Source organism: Rattus rattus, chromosome 17 (genome assembly GCF_011064425.1).
Source record: "Rattus rattus isolate New Zealand chromosome 17, Rrattus_CSIRO_v1, whole genome shotgun sequence".
NCBI classification, from domain to species: domain Eukaryota; kingdom Metazoa; phylum Chordata; class Mammalia; order Rodentia; family Muridae; genus Rattus; species Rattus rattus.
Genome location: NC_046170.1, coordinates 12,631,730 through 12,649,931, shown reverse-complemented (window position 1 = coordinate 12,649,931; position 18,202 = coordinate 12,631,730). Strand labels below are relative to the sequence as shown.

Below are 18,202 nucleotides of genomic sequence, written 5' to 3'. Positions count from 1 at the left end.
TCTCGCTGTGGGCCCACCTGGTCAGCCTGAGGTCCATTGGTAGTGAATGGGTATTTGTGTGGTCATCAAGCAGGCTCTGGAGAGGCTGAACTCTAAGAATAAAGAAATGGAATGAGCAAAGATGTACAGAATGGCTTTCATTTTCCATTAAAGTTTTTTGTTTCATTTGAAAATATTCATGAATGGTTTCAAAATTAAATAGGGATTGGTTCTTAGAGGCTATTAACGTTTGTAAGCCTGTGGGTTTTGTTTGTTTGTTTGTTTTAAGTATGAGGCCTAAGAACGGTGCTTTGGTAGAGTGCTTGCCTACTTTCATCCCCAGTAGCATGGGCAGCACATGCTTATAAGCTCAGCGCTCAGGAGGTAGAGGCAGAAGGATTCAGAAATCAAGGCCACCTTTGGTTTTACAGTGAGTTCAAGGCTAGCTGGGGCTACATGAGACCCTGTCTCCATGAACAATTGTTCATACATAGAACATTTTTTAAAATTAAAAATACACTGTTTGGAAAATAAAAGTTTAAAGCAATAGAATGCCAGATATCACATGTCTGTAATTCTGACATTTGAGAAGCCAAGGCTGGAGGATCTTGAGTTCAGAGGCCAGCCTGGGATTCAGAAAGACACTGTCTCAAACCAACCGAACAGCCTAACAAAAACAGTAGCAATCATTAACCCACCATATTCTGCCACGTAGAGGAAATGGTTGTTAACCACAGCTCCTGAGCTCTGGGGTCATAGGCTTGTGCCACAATGCTCAGCTTTGGGCAGTACAGGAGACTGAACCCAGCACTTTATGCTTGCTAGGCAAACACTCTGTCAACTGAACCACACATGGCTTTTTAAAATGGGTTAAATGGGGCTGGAGAGATGGCTCAGTGGTTAAGAGCACTGACTGCTCTTCCAGAGGTCCTGAGTTCAAATCCTAGCAACCACATGGTGGCTCACAACCATTTGTAATGAGATCTGATGCCCTCTTCTGGTGTGTCTGAAGACAGCTACAGTATACTTGTATATAACAAATAATTCTTTAAAAAAATGGGTAAAATGTTAGTGACCTCTAAGAGCCAATATTTTATTATTTTATTGATCTTTCTTAAACTTGGGTACATGTGGTCTACTTTTTAATATACGTGTATTGTTATATATACTTATAATTAGGTCTCTGACATGTGAATATATTATAAATGTATAAATGTGAATTTTAAGTGTATATCTTGCCTATACATTCATATACCCCATAAATGTTTAAAATACAAAAAGAGAGAACTCTTTGCTTCCCTGTCCCTCAGTCAGTCCTACACTGCAGAAGTGTTTTTCACTGTTTAATATAACACTTCAGTATATGTAAGAATATGTGTGTGAATACAAGCACCCTTATGTTTTTATGTATATTTGCCCTATGTTGCATGTTAAATGTATTTAGTATTGTGATATGATATGTGTAGTGCTGTATATGAGTGTGGTCACATGAGTACGAGGATTTGGATGTGGAGGCCAGAGGACATCAGTTCTCTCCTTCCACCATGGAATCTTGGAATCAAATTCAGGTCATTGGGATTGTAAGGCAAGTGTTTCTGCCTGCTGAGACATCTCACTGACTTTTTAAGCTGTAGCTCAGGCTGGCTTCCACTTTGTGCTCCTCTTGCCTCTGTCTGTTCCTCATGTGCCTCTATACTTAGCTTTTGTTTGTTTGTAGCTTAGGCTGATCTTAGGCTAATTGTGTACTGGAGGATGACCTTGAACTCCTAATCCTCCCCTCTCTCCTAGGTGCTGGGGTCACAGGCATGCACCACCTCACCCAGCCTTGTTACTTTTCCAGGTCAGCAGCACATGTGATGCCACCCCACTTCTCTGCCTCAGGTTCCTTACTGCTTTAGGCTTCCCTGTGTGCACGGAGGAGAGGGATGGCTCCGCTGTGTTGACTTATTGATAAATATGTGGAGGAGTCACCAGAGCACTGATTTCTTCAGGCTGTTATGATTGGAGTGGCCTTGTGGACTGTCTTACTGGGGTTATTGAACTGTCAGTTTAAAATCTGTGGAAATCTTGAGGTGCAATCTAACAGATCTGTATTCTCCCACACATGTGCTTGCTGTTTGTGATACTGCTCTAGGGTCATGCCCCTCACATTCTGGAGTAAGTTCTCTTCAGTGTGCTTTCCCCCTAAAACGAGCGCAGCTACAGAGCAGGTGTGTGGCTGTAGAAGCTACATTATGCTTCAAAACAAGAGACTCCATCTCTCAGGTGTCAGTCACATCAGGAGTCTCCTCTTGCAACCTAACACTTGGGATGAGTAGAAGAATTTTTGGGGCAGTTTGATGGCTCCATAGGCTTCAAACCATATTCCTCCTCTGGTACTCACATACTCCTGGTTGGCATGTAGGACATATAATCATTTGAGGAGAAGACCGCTAATTCAAATTTAATAATCCTCCACTCAACTTCCAGTTAGTTGAGCCCCTGGAACATCTCTGCTGTTTCCTTATCGTTCGCCACAAGGGGCAGAATTTTGAGTGGAAGGTGGTGGAGGTCTGAGTGGATTACAGTTGAAATAGCTAGCTTTCATAGGCTTTGCAAAAGCACAGCCACGTGAGCGCATTGCTGGGATCCCTTCCAGAATTTTGCAAGAGGCAGCAACAAGCGAGGAGCTCTGAAGCACTACCTTCATCTTCTGGAACAAGCCTGCTCTACAGAGCCATACAGAATGGGTCTGCAGCTCCACCGTGTGCCAGCACGGAAGACAGCTGGTTGTACTGGGAAGATACTACTCCAGGAAGGCCTTCGAAGTTGCATGCAAGCAGCACAGGCCTTTCCACTACTTAAACAGCATTGTTAGCTGGCAGCATGGCTCTGGGTGGAAAGTTGTGTGCTGCCGTCCTGATTACCTGAGTTTAGTTTCCAGGTCCAGCCAGCTCCACGAGCTGTCCTCTGAGTTCCACACATGCTCCCTGGCAAATGCACATTCAAATAAACATGCACACCCCACATCACTCCACACCCACATGATAAATATAATATAAATTTATAAAACTTTAAAAGTATTAATTTAAATATTAATTATTAAGTATCATTAATTATTGATTAATTATTAATAATAAAGTTTATTAATATAATAACTTGACCAGCCAGGCCTCCCCCTTCTCTCTTTCCCTTCCTCTGCTTTGGTATTGACAGTCCCAGCCATAGGTATTGGAGACCTGATAAACCTTGTCGATATGGACCAGCAGTCAGTGTTGGCATTATCCTGTCAGCTGGTAGGTGAGGAGTGAAGCTGCAGCTTTGCTCATTTATACGTCGTTATTCCTGTCGTGGGTTAACATCTACAAGACTGCTGCCAGTCCAGTGCCTGAGTTCTTTGGTGCCTTGACATTGAGGGCTCCCACACAGTGGCTGAGGTTTTTCTCTCTGGCTGGCGAGTAGGTGGCTTTGCTGTGCTGTGTGTCCCATCCTCTCCCCACTCCCCAAAATAGAGTGCCGAAAATGACAGAGTTCCTAGAAAACATCTAGATAGCTATCGTTAGGGATCATTTGAATCATACTCTGTAGATATATCTTTACGCACAAATTCTATATAATCATTAAAAATAGTGTGTTTCCCTTTATTAGAAATACCTGTGGATACCTTTTTCTGAGTTAAAAATGTATATTAAAATATGTATGTGCTGGGCTGCAAAGATGGCGAAGTGGTTAAGAGCACTGGCTGTTCTCTGTGAAGATGCAGGTTCAGTTTCCAGCACTCAGGTAGTAGCTAACAGCAGTCTGTAACTCCCGTTCCAGGGGATCTGATGCCCCCTTCTGGCCTCCTCAGGCACCAGGCACACATGTGATAGGCAGGTAATACACAAAGGCAAAATACCTGCATGCATAAAAAAATTAAATTATGTGTTTTTGTATGTGTGTGCATGAGTTTGTGTGGAGCACATATGTGCAGGAAGCCTTGGAGACTGTCAGATCTCCTGAAACTGGAGTTATGAGCAGTTGTGAACCAACCCTGGGTCATATGCAAGAGCAGCTATCACTCTTAACTGCTGAGCTGTCTCTCCAGCCCCTATAACATGTTTTTATTCCCTAATTTTTATATGGCTTATTATTATTCATAGAAATGATTCTTTGTTTCTCTTTGTGTTTGGAACACATTGAGATACCCACAGCGTCAGCTATGGTTTCCAATATGAGAATCGATAGGAAGCAGTAGAGTAAGGCATCGAGAACTGGCCCTGCCTCCTGGCCCTATCTCCTGCTCCTCTTTACCTCATATGACTCCGTATCTGTAATGGGTTGGTTACTGCCTATGTTAAAGTCTTTGGGTTAATGGTAACCAATGAAAATGCCCATCTAGTCGTTGATTCTTGGTAACTAGTGAGCCGCAGGTACTGCTGGCTAGTAGTAGCTGTATTATAAATGAGGTTCCCCTCTGTGTATTATCTATTTCTGGATAACCAATTCCACCTCAAACATAGGCCTAAAACAACAGTCCTTTGTTCCCCAGCTTCTTCTGAGGATCAAGCATTCTAGAGTCATGTGGATTAGCTGTGGTTCCCTTCTGTGATCCTCAACAGGATGTTGGCTTCCACGGTGGTTTTTCACCTGGCTTTCAGCAGAAAGCTGGTTTCGGGTCTTCCCATAGCAGTGTCTTCCTTCTGCAGCTCATTGTCCCCAGAGGGAGAAAGAACAAGGCAGCCTCCACAGTGATTTTTCTCGTTCGGGTGATGAAACCAAGTTTAACAGCTTAGCCCTGTGGTTTGTGCTACAGAACGAGAGTCAGAATAGTGCGAATCCTGTATGATTGTGGCCAGCTTGGAGGTTGGAGTCCACACTCCTGTTGGCTTTTGACTGTACTCACCCTGAATGCTAGTCTCCACCTCAGTATTTCTTCCAGCCTGGGCTTGTTTCCACGTTACCATGTCCTAAGCCCTCTGTCCATTTCTGCCAGTGTCCTTCTTTCAACCTCTCAGGCAAACCCGAGAATTACATTGGCCTCATTGCTTTTCACATCCTGTCGCCAGCTCCCATGGGGTTTTCCCTGAACATGTGTCCAGAAATCATCCTGCTCACCCTCTGGGCTGTCACCTCCTTGGTCTGTGCCACCATTCCCTCCAGGTTACTGCAGAGCTGCTCCCTCCACCTGTTTTCCAGTCTCTGTAGCAGTCTTTCCCATGCTATCTTCCCCCTACAGGAGACATATCATGCTATGCTTAATTAATTAAGCAGTGTTCCCTGGTTCTGAAAGAGCCACAGGCCCACTGCATTCCCAATCAATGGCTATGTGCATCTAGCTTTCCTTCCTGGGTATCTTCCTGGTGCTCACCATGCTGCAGCCCCAGAGGATTTACTCCTGACAGCTTCCCCTTCTGGGCCTCCTCTTGCTTCTCCCACCCCTTTGGCAGCCAAGCCTCCAAGGCCACACAAGTCTAGAGCTTCTACAAGCTGCCTGCTGGTTTCACTCAGCTCCGATGATTCTTTCTCCTCTGTTCTTATCACCAATTTCCCTTTTAGGGACCACAGGAGGGATTCTTGTCTGTTGTATTCATTGCTGTAATGAATGGCCTATCACATTTGCACATCCCTGAACCATTTTAAGAATGTAGGTATTACCTTTCCATGCAAATGTGATTGAAGTTAGGGTACCAGAAACATTTGTAAGCCATCTACACACTGAGTTATTTCTTGCCCAAGATTATTAGACAAAATCATTTTGGAGTCTCCCTTATGTGAGCCAAGTTGATACAAGTTAGGCATATAAATTAGACAGAGAATTAAGGTCTGCTCTGGAGAATTAGAAGGAATATGCACTTAGAGATCCTTTTTATTTCCTTTCATCGCCTATTGGACTAAGAAAACTTGTATTATGTGAGATGCTGGAGTTCTGAGAGGTTATTTGATTGTGGAATGGCACAAGTTTTTCTCTACCTAAGAGAAGCCCCTTTCTCTTAGCCATTTTCAAACTAGATACATTGTTATAACCACCACAGCCATCTGGGCACAATAGATTTCTTGAACTAATTCTTAAATGGAATTTTGTATTCCTTAACTGACAAACCTACATATCCTGTGCGTTGCCTTGAAATAGAAGAATAAGCAGACTGTGCAGGTTAGGTAAGGGTGACTTTGACAGCAGGAAAGGCAGAGCCAACTTTCTTATGATAGCGGGAGTTGGACAAAATCAGGAAGGGTAGGTTTGAGGCTGTTGTGTATCACCAAATCCCATTTGCTCTGTGCATATTACAGAGCTTGGTGCCATGGTAGAGGGAGTAAAATCAGGTCAGATAGGGAAAACCACAGGGAAGGCTTGAGGAGGAAATGTCTGGAAGGTTGGAAAGCTGTGAATGAGACTTCAGGGGAGAAGGCAGAGCCTCCTCATTTTGAACCATCCCATTTTAACCAAGGGAATGCTGTACTGCTGGCTCTAGAGGGCCTTGGAGCAGCTTGCCTCTGCTTCATTGACCTGTGTCTCAGTGGAGTGGGGCTGGATCTAATAAAGGATTGACGTGGGTAACTATGTGAGCAGAGGCTTGGAGCCCAAGGCAGATCAGTCATTAGGTATTAAGAGCACCCTTGCTTGGAGAGGGCCATAGCACAGCCTGGCTTCTTTTAAGCACTCTGGATGTTCATATGGTCATGTCCACTGGAGTCTCTTTAGTTTAATGATCTCTGAATTTTTGGGATAGAATATTAATTTGATTTTTCAGAGGAAATTGATTTCATTGGAAGATTTAAAATGTTGATATTTTTAAAAGTGAAATACCAACCCAGCTATTGATGAAACCCAGTGACCCACTTTCCAAAAGTGTGCAGAGCTGCCGAGGGCTGCAGGTTTGACAGAAGGAGCCTCTCTCAGGGCTTTGTGTCTCTTTGTCTCTAGCCTGTTACAGCTAAAGGAAGCCAGGCAGCTTCTGAAGAGGCAGCTTACACATTGCAGCAATAATTTCTTCCTCCAGAGGGCCAGTGGCTCCCAAGAGGGGCTGGCCACAGCATGCCTGGCTGGTTTCAGTGTGGTGATAGAGGGGCCGTCAGTGTTTTCATTAGGAACCTGTCCTTGCACTCTGATTCCTCTCCGTTCTGCTTGAACCAGGTCGTGTTTCTGTCAGTCACACTGTTCTCTGCAGAGGCGAGCCCTGACGCTCTGTACTGTTCAGTTGTATTTAACACAGCAGGCATGACTGTCCGTAGATCCTTACCAAATATATACATGCATGTATTTCCAATTCTCTTCCTAGATTTTAGCCCTAATTGCATTTATCTGCATTGAGACCATCATGGAGTGCTCCCCGTGTGAAGGCCTCTACTTCTTTGAGTTCGTAAGCTGCAGCGCATTTGTGGTGACTGGGGTCTTGCTGATTCTCTTCAGCCTCAACCTGCATATGAGGATCCCCCAGATCAACTGGAACCTAACAGTGAGTACACACCGGCTGTTGGAAGATTATTGACTGCTGCTTGGCTCTCAGGGAAAGTTGGACTCTCATCGTGTTTAGTTCTAGTTCATCTTGGTGCTTAAATATCCCCTCATACTCATAACTCAATTGAAGTTTCCTTATTGGGTTGAGTAAACTCACATAAGTGAATCTTAACTTAACGGCTAAACATAAAGAAATTGTGCAGGTTCTTCTGGGGTGTCATTTGTATTTACAGCCATCTGGAGGATTGGTTATATTGTTCTTATAGAATATGGGGAAAAATAGAATTTAATAATGCACTTACATATTTTTCAAACTAAACCATTTATAAATATTATAAAGAGCCATTTATAGAATATTGTTTCTGGCAGGTGTAATGGTTCACACCTGTAATTCTAGCACTTTGGGGACAGACGGGGGAATCACTACAAGTTCAAGACCTTCTTGGTCTACAGAAGGAATTCTAGACTTACTTGGGTAACTTAACAAGACCTTGTCTCAACAAATGACAAAATATTGATTCTGAAAGAATTAAGAATATGTATGAAAATAACCAGTAACCCAAGGGTACTGTCACGTGCAGAGCTGCTGAGGGCTGCAGGTTTGACAGAAGGAGCCTCTCTCAGTGCTTTGGGTTCTTAGCCCCATTTGACCCTCTTATCAGTTGGCCTGAGATGCTCAGAACTGGTCAGTCCTAGTGACCTAGAAGCTCGGATGTCTGTTAAGAAAGTGCGTTCTCAGTATGAGTTCCGTATTTTAGATGTCACACAGGAAAAACTGCTGGAAGGTTGCCCATGTGTAGTGTCTTTGGATTCTTGGAAGATTGGTCTAATCCAAATGAAATGAGAGCCTTTTTAAAAGGTGATTCTAAGCCAGGTGTGCTAGTGCATACCTTTTATCCCAGCACTTGGGAGGCAGAGGCAGGTAGATCTCTGAGTTCAAGGCCATCCTGGTCTATATAGCAAGCTCCAGGCCAGCCAGGGATACACACTGAGACCTTGTAGTGTGTTGTCTTCCATACGGTAAGGACCTGGGTTCAGTGCCCAGCACACAGACAAGTAACCCAAACTCTGAGTGGTAAGCAGTGTTGCCAGTTTTAGTTGGTCTTTAAGTCAAGCCTGGGAAATGCCACAGGTAAAGGTGTGTTGTAAACACTTCCTGCTCACTTCCTCTGTGAGAGTGGCATCTGAGGCACCAGGAAACTGGACTTCCAGGGCCTTAGTTGGAAAGTTCTTCCATTGTTTTGCAAATGACTCTACCTTTTCTTCTTTCTTTAGGATTTGGTCAACACTGGACTCAGCACTTTCTTTTTCTTTATTGCCTCAATTGTATTGGCTGCTTTAAATCATAAAACCGGAGCGGAAATTGCTGCTGTGGTAAGCAGACTGATTGGTTTAAATCAGGCTGAGTTTGTACCTTCTGAGACTTGCTCTCTTTTGTCCCCTGGCTTGTGTCCCATTCTCCCTCCTTTAGTGTTTGCTATCTTGGCCTTGGGAGACCAAGAGATAAGGGGTGGCGATGAAACTATAGAGAGGCCTCACTGTGTGTGCTCTGGGTTTCTGCCTTGCTGTTGATTAATGAAGAACAGGAATCACTTTTGTGAAGGGTGATGGAGGATGAGTGGCTTTAAAAACCACTGAAATGATATGAGCAGCAGGGTTGAACAGGTAAAAGGTACCTGCTGCCAAGTCTGGTCTGTCCCACCTCCAGGTCCCATATGGGAGGAGAGAACTGACGTCTACAGTTCTCTTATGTGCCATGGTGTGTACCCCTAAAATACAAAGTCACAAACACATGTAATAGAGAATTTGTTGAAAAACACAAACCTGACCGCCCTCTAACATGATCAGGAGATCCATCAAGCTTGACTAAATAATTAAAACCCTACTTCATCTTGCCTGGTACTGCTAGTTGAGAGGCAGTAGGAGGGTGTGGTGCTACAGAACATGGGCTCTGTGGCTGAATGTAAGATTCTCATGTAAGACTCTATTCTGTGTATATCATAATTTGTCTACAATATATTTTTACTTGTGGGATCAGCAAATTGCAAGCAATGAAAGAAGTACTTTTGTGGTTTAAAAATACAGAAAGTTCAAGGCCAGGCATGGCAGTACATACATGTAGCCCTAACACTCAGCAGGCGGATTGCCTTAAATTTGACATTATGGCTTACATAGAGAATTCCAGGTCAGCCAGGCCTATATAGTGAGAGCCTCAAAATAATATTATAGTAATAATACTAAATATTTTTCAAAAATGGGCTGGAGGGCTGGCTAGTGGGTTAGTGCTTGCCATGTAGGCATGAGGCGCTGAGCATAGTAGCAAGAGTATCCATAATCCCAATCCTAAAGCAAGGTAGGGAGAGGGAAATCCCCAGAAGCCCATGGTGTCATCTAGTATGGAGAAGGGAACTACATGTCACAAGACAAGTATGCAGGGCTGGAAGAACTGAGAGGTTCTTAGATAGCCCCTAGTGACCTGAGCTCTCCTGTTTTCCATTCCCAGGGCATCTAGGCAGTTAGCACACCCAAGCAAGAAACTGTCTTAAGCAAGGCCTGACTCCCATTCTGACCTCCACATGCCTGACACCTGCTGCCCCCACAGACAGGGAGATCGAGAGATTAATAAACAAGCTAGACAGTGGTGACTCACACCTTTAATCCCAGCACTCAGAGGCTAAGGCAGGTCCATCTGTGAGCTTGAGGCCAGCCTGGTCTACAGAGTGAGTTCCAGAACAGTAGGGATACACAGAGAAACCCTGCAGCAGCAGCAGCAGCAGCAGCAGCAGCAGCAGCAGCAGCAGCAGCAGCAGCAACAACAACAACAACAACAACAAAAGAACTAGATTTAAAAGATTTCAAAAGAACCCTCTTCAGTTTTCATGCTAGAATAGTTTCTGTGGGTCACATGACTATATCTTCAGCCAGATAACAGCTGCACATTGAGAAGGACTGGGGATCTGGTATTACTGGAAGGGGCTGCAGACAGCTTGGGTCCCTATAACAAAACTCAGCTTCTGGAAGACTGGAGACATGACTCAGCGGTTAAGAGCGCTGACTGTTCTTCCAGAGGTCCCGAATTCAGTCCCCAGCAGCCACATGGTGGCTCACAACCATCTCTAATGTAATCTGATGCCCTCTCTGGCATGTAGGTGTACATGCAGATAGAGCCCTCATACATAAAGTAAACAAATAAATCTTAAAGTGTGTGTGTGTTGGGGTGGGGCGCTGCTCCCCTTCAAGGCACAGGCACAAAGGTAAGCTGTAACTCTGTATTCTAGATATTTGGCTTCTTGGCAACAGCAGCCTATGCAGTCAGCACGTTCCTGGCTGTGCAGAAATGGAGAGTCAGCGTCCGCCAGCAGAGCGCCAATGACTACATCCGAGCTCGCACCGAGTCTAGAGATGTGGACGGCCGTCCTGAGATCCAGCGCCTGGACACATGAGACCGTCTGGAGCCCTCCCGCTGCCCTCTGCCCATTCTTCTAATCAAATTTTCTTTCTCTTAGCACGTCAGATTTTTGTGTGAACCAGCTGAATTTTGTCCTGTTTGGTAAAAATTCACTTTGGGAAAGGTTGCCTAGAGTGGCCCAGTGACTGATCTGTTGGGCATTGGGTGCCCGTGGGAGCAGCCAACTTTATTGAGTGCTCTAGGTCTTAACTGTCTGTCTCAGAACGCATGGTCTCACCTGACTCTGAGCCACCCTTTCGTGTGTATTTGCAATGAGTCAGAGCCTTATTAAATGGCATTGAGAAGGGAATTATATGTCACAAGACGGAAAGAAGCATGGGGTGGGACAGCCAGTGAGGTACTTGGACAGCCTTCTAGCCAACTGGGGTGCGTGTTGAGTCTGTTAGATCCACCCTCCCTGTGTTCTGTTCCCAGAGCATCTGGGCAGCCAGCATGGCCTGAGGGGGACTCTGAGGGGTCTGATGGATGGATGTGTTCCTGTAACTTCCTTACCAGGCTTGTATGCTACAGGGATAGGAAAAGCTAGTGTCCTGTGGGGACAGCTCCGTGGACTGACTCCCAGAGCAGTGACCATTTGTCTCCTGCCCTGCTGAGAAATCACTTGATTCTTCCTCATGTGAATTGCCTTCCTGTGGTCCATACTTACTTTCCGGGAGAGGGGGCTATTACATGTGCCGGGGTCCTCCTACCTTACATATCGTGGGGCTGAATTGCAGTTTTGGCAACTTTTACCTTCTCAGGTGAAAGTGCAGAAGAAACAGTCCTCCATTAGCCCGGGCACTTTGTCTACTTGCTGGCCTCATGGATCCCGTGTGTGTGTGTGTGTGTGTGTGTGTGTGTGTGTGTTAGTTACAGAGTGGCACACTCAAACTCACACTTCTGTTGTGTGGACACGTCTAATTTTCTGAATATCCGAGACAGCTCTAAAGTGATTCCAAGTCAGTTTTTCTAGGATTTGAAAATACTTGAATCTGTACCAGGACACATCCTTCTACGGATGTTCCACGAGGCACTGCTGTCATCTGGGCACCTGAGTGTCTTCACTATGATCAAAAGTCCTGGATTATGTTAGGAATCCTAGTTACATAGGCTTTTGGATTGGTTCTTGATAAACTGAAGATTATTTTTGTGGTGAATGAGTTAAACAGGCCCCTATGATACTGTAATTTTGTTGTTAAGAGACTAATTAATATGTCAGGTTCTCACTCTGAACTGTTGTTTACAGATCTTGTTGTAGCTCTAAGATTTTGTGGAGATGTGGCTGGCGAGAAGATAGCATGAGAGTAGAGAGTCCCCACTATCTCCTAAGGACTGGTCAGAACCCAGAAGTGGGTGGCAAGTGTTGAGGAGAGTCTGAGGAGGTGCTCCCTGGGTACCATGGCCCTGCATCATTCAGCGAAGAGCAGTGCTGAATAGTGAAAGAGGGGGCTCCTGTCAAACACCACTGCAGGGCTCAGGAGTCCACAGGAAATAGCCTGTGTCTGATTCGGGGCAGGGTGGGGGAGTACTAGGGGCTGGCTCCCTAAACCCAATATCCGGTGTGCTCAAGTTCTGCCGCAGTTCCAGATTGGCAGTAGTCCAGGCCCCATGTTCAGAGGATGACCCAGCTAGTCTGGTGTACCTCCCTCCCTGCTGCTCTTCTTCAGAGGGCAGCCTGAGTCTGGCCTTTGCCCGGCTCCTCATGGAGAACTTCCTGTGGCTGGACATGTTGAGTCAGTCCGTCAGGGCACATTGTGCTTTACCAACCTTGAACCTGTTGTGTGTTGTGAGGTGGGGGAGTGGATGACATCTTGATTTTTATCTGTTAGTTTATGTGATCATTTTGCATTTGTTGAGTATGTCTACATAATCAAACTCTGGCTTTTCTGCCTTGGAGAATTCCTTTTAAAATAGCGTTGCAAAGACTCGATATGTATCAGATGGGGCCCACTTGGAAGGACCACCCTGAGCTTTATCATGTTACTGGGCCTCAGGAAAAAGCCACCTTTGAAGTGAGGCAGAAGAAAGAAGCATTCAGACAGGGTTTCTGCTCAGTTTTCCAAGTCCCTTCAATAAACCCGTTTGATCCTGTGATGAAAGGAGGCCTCTGAGAAGTGTTTCGGCTGAAGGAAATGATCCTGAGACCCGCTGAGACCATGAATCCTGATAAGTGATAAAATGTGGTGGCGTCTTAGGGCCTAAGAGACTTGAGAGCAATTTGCATCTTAGTGACAGAATCATTGTAATATTTATATCCCAGTAACTATTTAATATCCTCTGTGCTATGAAGCTTCCCTATGGCTTTTGTGTATGTACTATTGAACTGGTTCCCGTTGAGCCAGAGTGGCGTGTACACATTCTAATAGGGTGGTGCACAGCCCCTCTTGCCTTTACAGCCAGTATGGTGAGGAAAAGCCATGAAGGGAAGATGGTTGTCTAGAGTGAATGCAGACACCTGATTTTTTCCTGTTGTGCTTCTGTACAAACAGAAGGTAATAGATTTGGGTTTTTAAAAATAACCTGTAAATTGAAAAAAAAAAAAAGGATATTTTTGTGTTTATTAAGTCTACTGTGGACCAATGTCGCTTAGGTGTGGGGCATTTTAAGCCAACCGTATCAGTCTGTTTCCTGATGGAATGGAATGGAATTCACTTTCTCAGTTGGAGAAAATGTGGAGAAATGCAGTTGTTGGGAGCATCTGGTATGTTCGTGGAGGTGTGGGGTTGAAGACCTCTAGCGTGTGGTAGTTTTTTTTTTTTTTTTTTGGTTCTTTTTTTTTCGGAGCTGGGGACCGAACCCAGGGCCTTGCGCTTCCTAGGCAAGCGCTCTACCACTGAGCTAAATCCCCAACCCCGCGTGTGGTAGTTTTGATGGCTATTAATTCATCTTCGGAGAAAGTGTATTTTGGCACTGTTTCTCTCACCTGGGTGCCAGCCACCACCCTTCTCCTCTGCCTTCCTTGCCAAAGGCTCAGAGGCTAAGACTGCAGTCAAGAAAACCTAAGATACGTATTGTCTCCTAGAAAGGGCAAACACAGTGAGGTAGTAAATTCTTTTCAGAGAAGTTCTGCTTAAAGTAGAGAGCCATGTGAGGCAGAGTGCTTTGTCTACAGAGAGCAAGAATGCACTAAACTGCCACATCTTGCTTAGCGATACGCTAGAACACCAGCGTGGGCAGAGCAGAACCAGCAAGGATGAGCTACACACTGATCACACGACCTGGGTCCTTCTGTAGACCCCTAGCAGGAAGACTTATGGGCAGGCCTAGTACGTATGCCGTGTCTTCCACCCCGTGCTAGATGCTTCAGGAGAGAATTTCATGACTCAGTTGAAAACTTGTTTTCAAGTTTCTTTTATCTTTGAAGTTTTCTGTTAGTTCAGGCAGTCTTAGAAGAGATGAAGGTCTAACTCTTGTCCCTGCATGTATGTGAATTCTTGCTTGAATGTGTCTTAGCTAGCCCTCTGTGTGACACAAACTCACCTTTTCTTGTGGATTTGCATGAACTATTTGGAGGAAATCTCTTGCCTATCTAAGAGGTGGCCTGAGGTTCATCCCTGCCCGTGTCAGGTTCCCTTTGGGTCAGTCTTAGGAGCATGGAGACTTGTGTCCAACTGAGTAGTGATGTAGGTGGTTCCTACTCTGCCATCTGTGTTCAGAACACACACAAGTCCCATGGTTAGTATGCTCTTGCCTAACCACCTTTTTCTGAAGATGTCATCTACCTAGCAATAGTGACATTAAACAGGTAGCATTGGAGGTGGTGGGAGGCATACACTTTCTACGTAGAGAATTGTTGGCTGATTCTCATGAGCTTAAAAAAAAAAAATGCTGCTTCTAGTGTGTGACGTTTCCAGGTACCTTTTAGTTCCTCATAAAGTTGAAGAGTCTGAGGCTCCTCTTGCTGTCTGGTTTTATCAGCACCAGCCCCATAGCAGGGCCAGCTAGGCAGAGCCTAGTTTGCATGACAGAGGCCTGGGGGTGGGGCAGGCTTCAGTGGCAGTAGTGGGGAGACATAGATGGCACTTGATATGTTCATAACCCCTGCTGCCCTGGAAACATGTCCTTAACCTCCCCCTCTTCAGAAGAGTGAGGTCTTTTGTGCTCCTGAACGGACTTGAGGGAAAGGGCTGAGTGTTGGAGACCATCATTCTTTAGTGCTGGCACCTGTCTAGTCTGGGTCTGCCTCAGGTGTATTCCAGACTCCTTAAAATCTATTGTTTCTCTCTTCTCGGCAGACATCTTTAAAGTAATCAGTTCTGTCTGGTTGAGAAAGTAATTTGGAATTTTTAACCTATCAATGTTTTTGTAGACATTGTCTCTGAAAGAAAATAGCATTCAGTGTTAGATCTAGAATTTTCTCCTAAAAGGAAATGTTCTACTGAGTCTCATGCTAGTCAGTATAGCATTAGATATAAGTTCTCAGGCTTTAGGACTCCCCCCCCTTTCTAGTTTTCTCTATTCCAAAAAAGCCGTAAGAGTAAAGGGGGTGCAAGGGTGCGAGCCCACTGAGCTGAAAGCAGTAGGCACTTCGCAGAGTCAGATTACATCATAGGTTCTTGAGCAGTGTGTGTATGGCATTAGTCACCTTGTCACCTCTTGAGCAGTGTGTGTATGTCACTAGTTAACTTGTCACCCTCTTCAGTCTGATATTTTAATTCAGGTGAGCCTTTGATTAGCGGTTAGTATCACTTGGATTGTGGCAAGCTAGCAGAAGTTGTTTGTTTATGACTATGGTAAGAACATGTCTGGAGCTACGTCAGGAGTGAGAGGCTTTTTTCTTTCATAATTGTGTCTGCTACCCCAGCAGGAAGTATCTTGCCCTTCTTTTTTAATCAGAATAGCTACCCAAGGAATCTGCCAGGAGAAAGGACAGGGAAAGAAGGCTTGTGATCACTCCAGCCCAAGGCAAGACCAGGCCTGCCAAACTCTCCCTTCTTCATTCACCCACCCAGCTTTGCTTCAGTTCTTTCAGAGCTGATTCAGAGTACATTTCATGGTACTGCATGGTACAGCGATTCAGGGCTTAAACAATTGACTAGGTCGGGCTGCAGAGGGCAAGAGTCATAGCCTGGGCCCACCTGTCCCAACTCTCATAACTTGTTTATGAAAACAATAGAAAACTAATTCAAATAATGAAATTGATCCATTTGCCTAAAATCATTGCTTCTTGATAACTAGGTTTTGGCATGGTTCCATGTGCTAGGGAGAGAAGCTGTATATGTTGAACTTTGTAGGAGTTTAGGAACCATGAAAGAAACACTAAGCTATTTATTTGTCTGTCCTTTTTTTTTCCTAAGTAGGCAATTCTGTCTCTGTATATTTTGACAAACAACCACTTCACCGTTGGTGCCTTCCATGTGTCACATAAGCACTCTTGTCAATCATGGAATTGGGGCCGGGATGCACATTTAGTTAAACAGATAACACTATTTTTGTAGCATGACTGTGTCCTTTCAATATTGCTTTCCACATCGGTCCTGACATTTGGGCCATTCCCTCTTAAACTTCTATGTATTTTTCAAAACAACCCCTTCCAGCAAGTCCTGTCCCTAGCACTGTGTTTTTCTTTCCCACACTGCACTTCTGCTGGTGTAGTCTGAGAGTCAGAGGAGAGTTCTGAAAAAAGTCACGTTCTTGTAATTCTGTTTGACACTGTTTGACTGTTTTAGACTGGAAGAACTGTTGCTCACCAACAGTGAGAAGAACGTGGTCTCATTTTTCACAAGTTTCAACCATGCACCACCTTCCTGCTTGCTGGGTCTGGTGAGAGCTTGCATTTTGTTTCTTGCATTGACTCCTGGGCCTCCCATTCTAGCCAGTCCCAGGCTGCTGTCTGGCTGTCTCCTAGGATGGGCTAAGTGCCGCTGTGTCTGGCAGCACCTCAGCCTTGCTCGGATTCACCACACTTGGGTTTAGGTGGTGGGTTTCTGGGTAGCCTCAATGCCGTAGGAGGTCCCGTGCTGTGGCGGGCTGGCTGGAGCCTGAGCACAGGGTGACCTAGCCGTCCATTTTGTTTTCCTCACTGCGCAACTTGGAGTTGTCTGGCCAGGAAAACCTCACCGAGCCATTGCTGAGTAAGGTATCCTCTGAGACATGAACTTGTAGCTCTTTGGTTTTTGTCCTTGGAAGAGTCAAAATATGTAATTCTGTGACAACAGAAGTCATTATGTGGCTGAATGACAGTTTTCTGCCAGGATCGGCCACGGCCACTCCATTTAACTAGTGGCACTCTTGGGAGACAATAGTTAGCACATTTTGTTTCTTGAGTTGGGTTTTCTTTGAGGCAGGGTCTTGCTAGGTAGTCCTGTCTGACCTCTAACAATAGCAATCCCCCTGTTTCTTCCTCCTAAATGCTGGGATAGTACACAGAAGTGTACTACCATACCCAGCTAAAGTTTAGCATGGGAATTCCAGGGTGAAGGCCGTTAACAAAACAAACTTTAATTTGTGTTGTTTGCAGTACTAAGCTTCCCATCCTGGCCCATCTGATGTTGCCACCATGGGTGGGCCTCCCCTGACTCCCGGGTTTACCCTGTGCATTTCAAATGATGTGGGAGCCATGGCATTTGCTCCTGTTGATTTGCCTGACAGCAGGCAAAGCCTCACACTGCCCTCAACCTCCCCACTTTTCCTTTGAAGGACCAATTTTTCATGGTACTTGTCTTGATTGTTTTCATATTGTTCAAATCTGTATTTTTGTATGTAGAGGGAAATAATTTTCTCAATACTAATCACTAATGATACTGTATTGTCATGAAGGAGTTCTTGTTTAATAAATGGACATATAAAATGCTTTAGTGTTTTCTTTCTCTCCCAAAGGCTTTGGGTACCACTTTTGCAACAAGCTTGCCCTGTGGCAGTGAGGTGGAACAGTCAGTTGGCTGTAAGCAGGCTGTAAAAAGGACTGGACCAGCTTGCCAGGCTGTGGGGCATTGCACAGCCTCTCTGCCTCTGCACATCTGACTGCCTGCATGTTTTCAGTACGTGTTCAGTGACAGTGACCAGAATGTTTTGCTACTTTGCTTGGGCCAGAATGCTGACTAGGGTCCTCGTAGCAGCTGCTCTGAGGTCCCTTACTCAACTAGTTCCTAAACCATTAAGCCTCAACATTTTGTCTGCCGTAGGACACCAACTTAACTAGAGTGTGTGCTTACCCTTTAGTGCCTGGACTACAGGATTGAGTAAGGGCACTAGCAGTGGCCACATGTTACTCTGATGCCCAGCAGAGTAAGTACTGTCTTGCCATTGATGCCAGAGCTGCCAGGACTCACTGTGCCTGCTTGTATGGAAACAGGCAGTTACTGCACAATGTGTCTGTAGGCAGTGGGTGGATTTCTTAGTCAGGCGCACTCCAAGCA

At 45.1% G+C, this 18,202-nt stretch overlaps 1 protein-coding gene across 1 annotated transcript in view; it reads left to right on the top strand.

Annotated features, from left to right (window-relative positions):
- Cmtm4 (CKLF like MARVEL transmembrane domain containing 4) overlaps positions 1 to 13,589 on the top strand; it is a 43,967-nt gene extending 30,378 nt beyond the window's left edge. Inside the window, exons 2-4 of the mRNA XM_032888163.1 lie at positions 7,218 to 7,394; positions 8,672 to 8,770; positions 10,675 to 13,589. Of these exons, the coding sequence (XP_032744054.1) occupies positions 7,218 to 7,394; positions 8,672 to 8,770; positions 10,675 to 10,839 (441 nt within the window). The 3' untranslated portion in view covers positions 10,840 to 13,589. The remainder of the gene's footprint in view (positions 1 to 7,217; positions 7,395 to 8,671; positions 8,771 to 10,674) is intronic.
- The last annotated feature ends 4,613 nt before the right edge of the window (positions 13,590 to 18,202 follow it).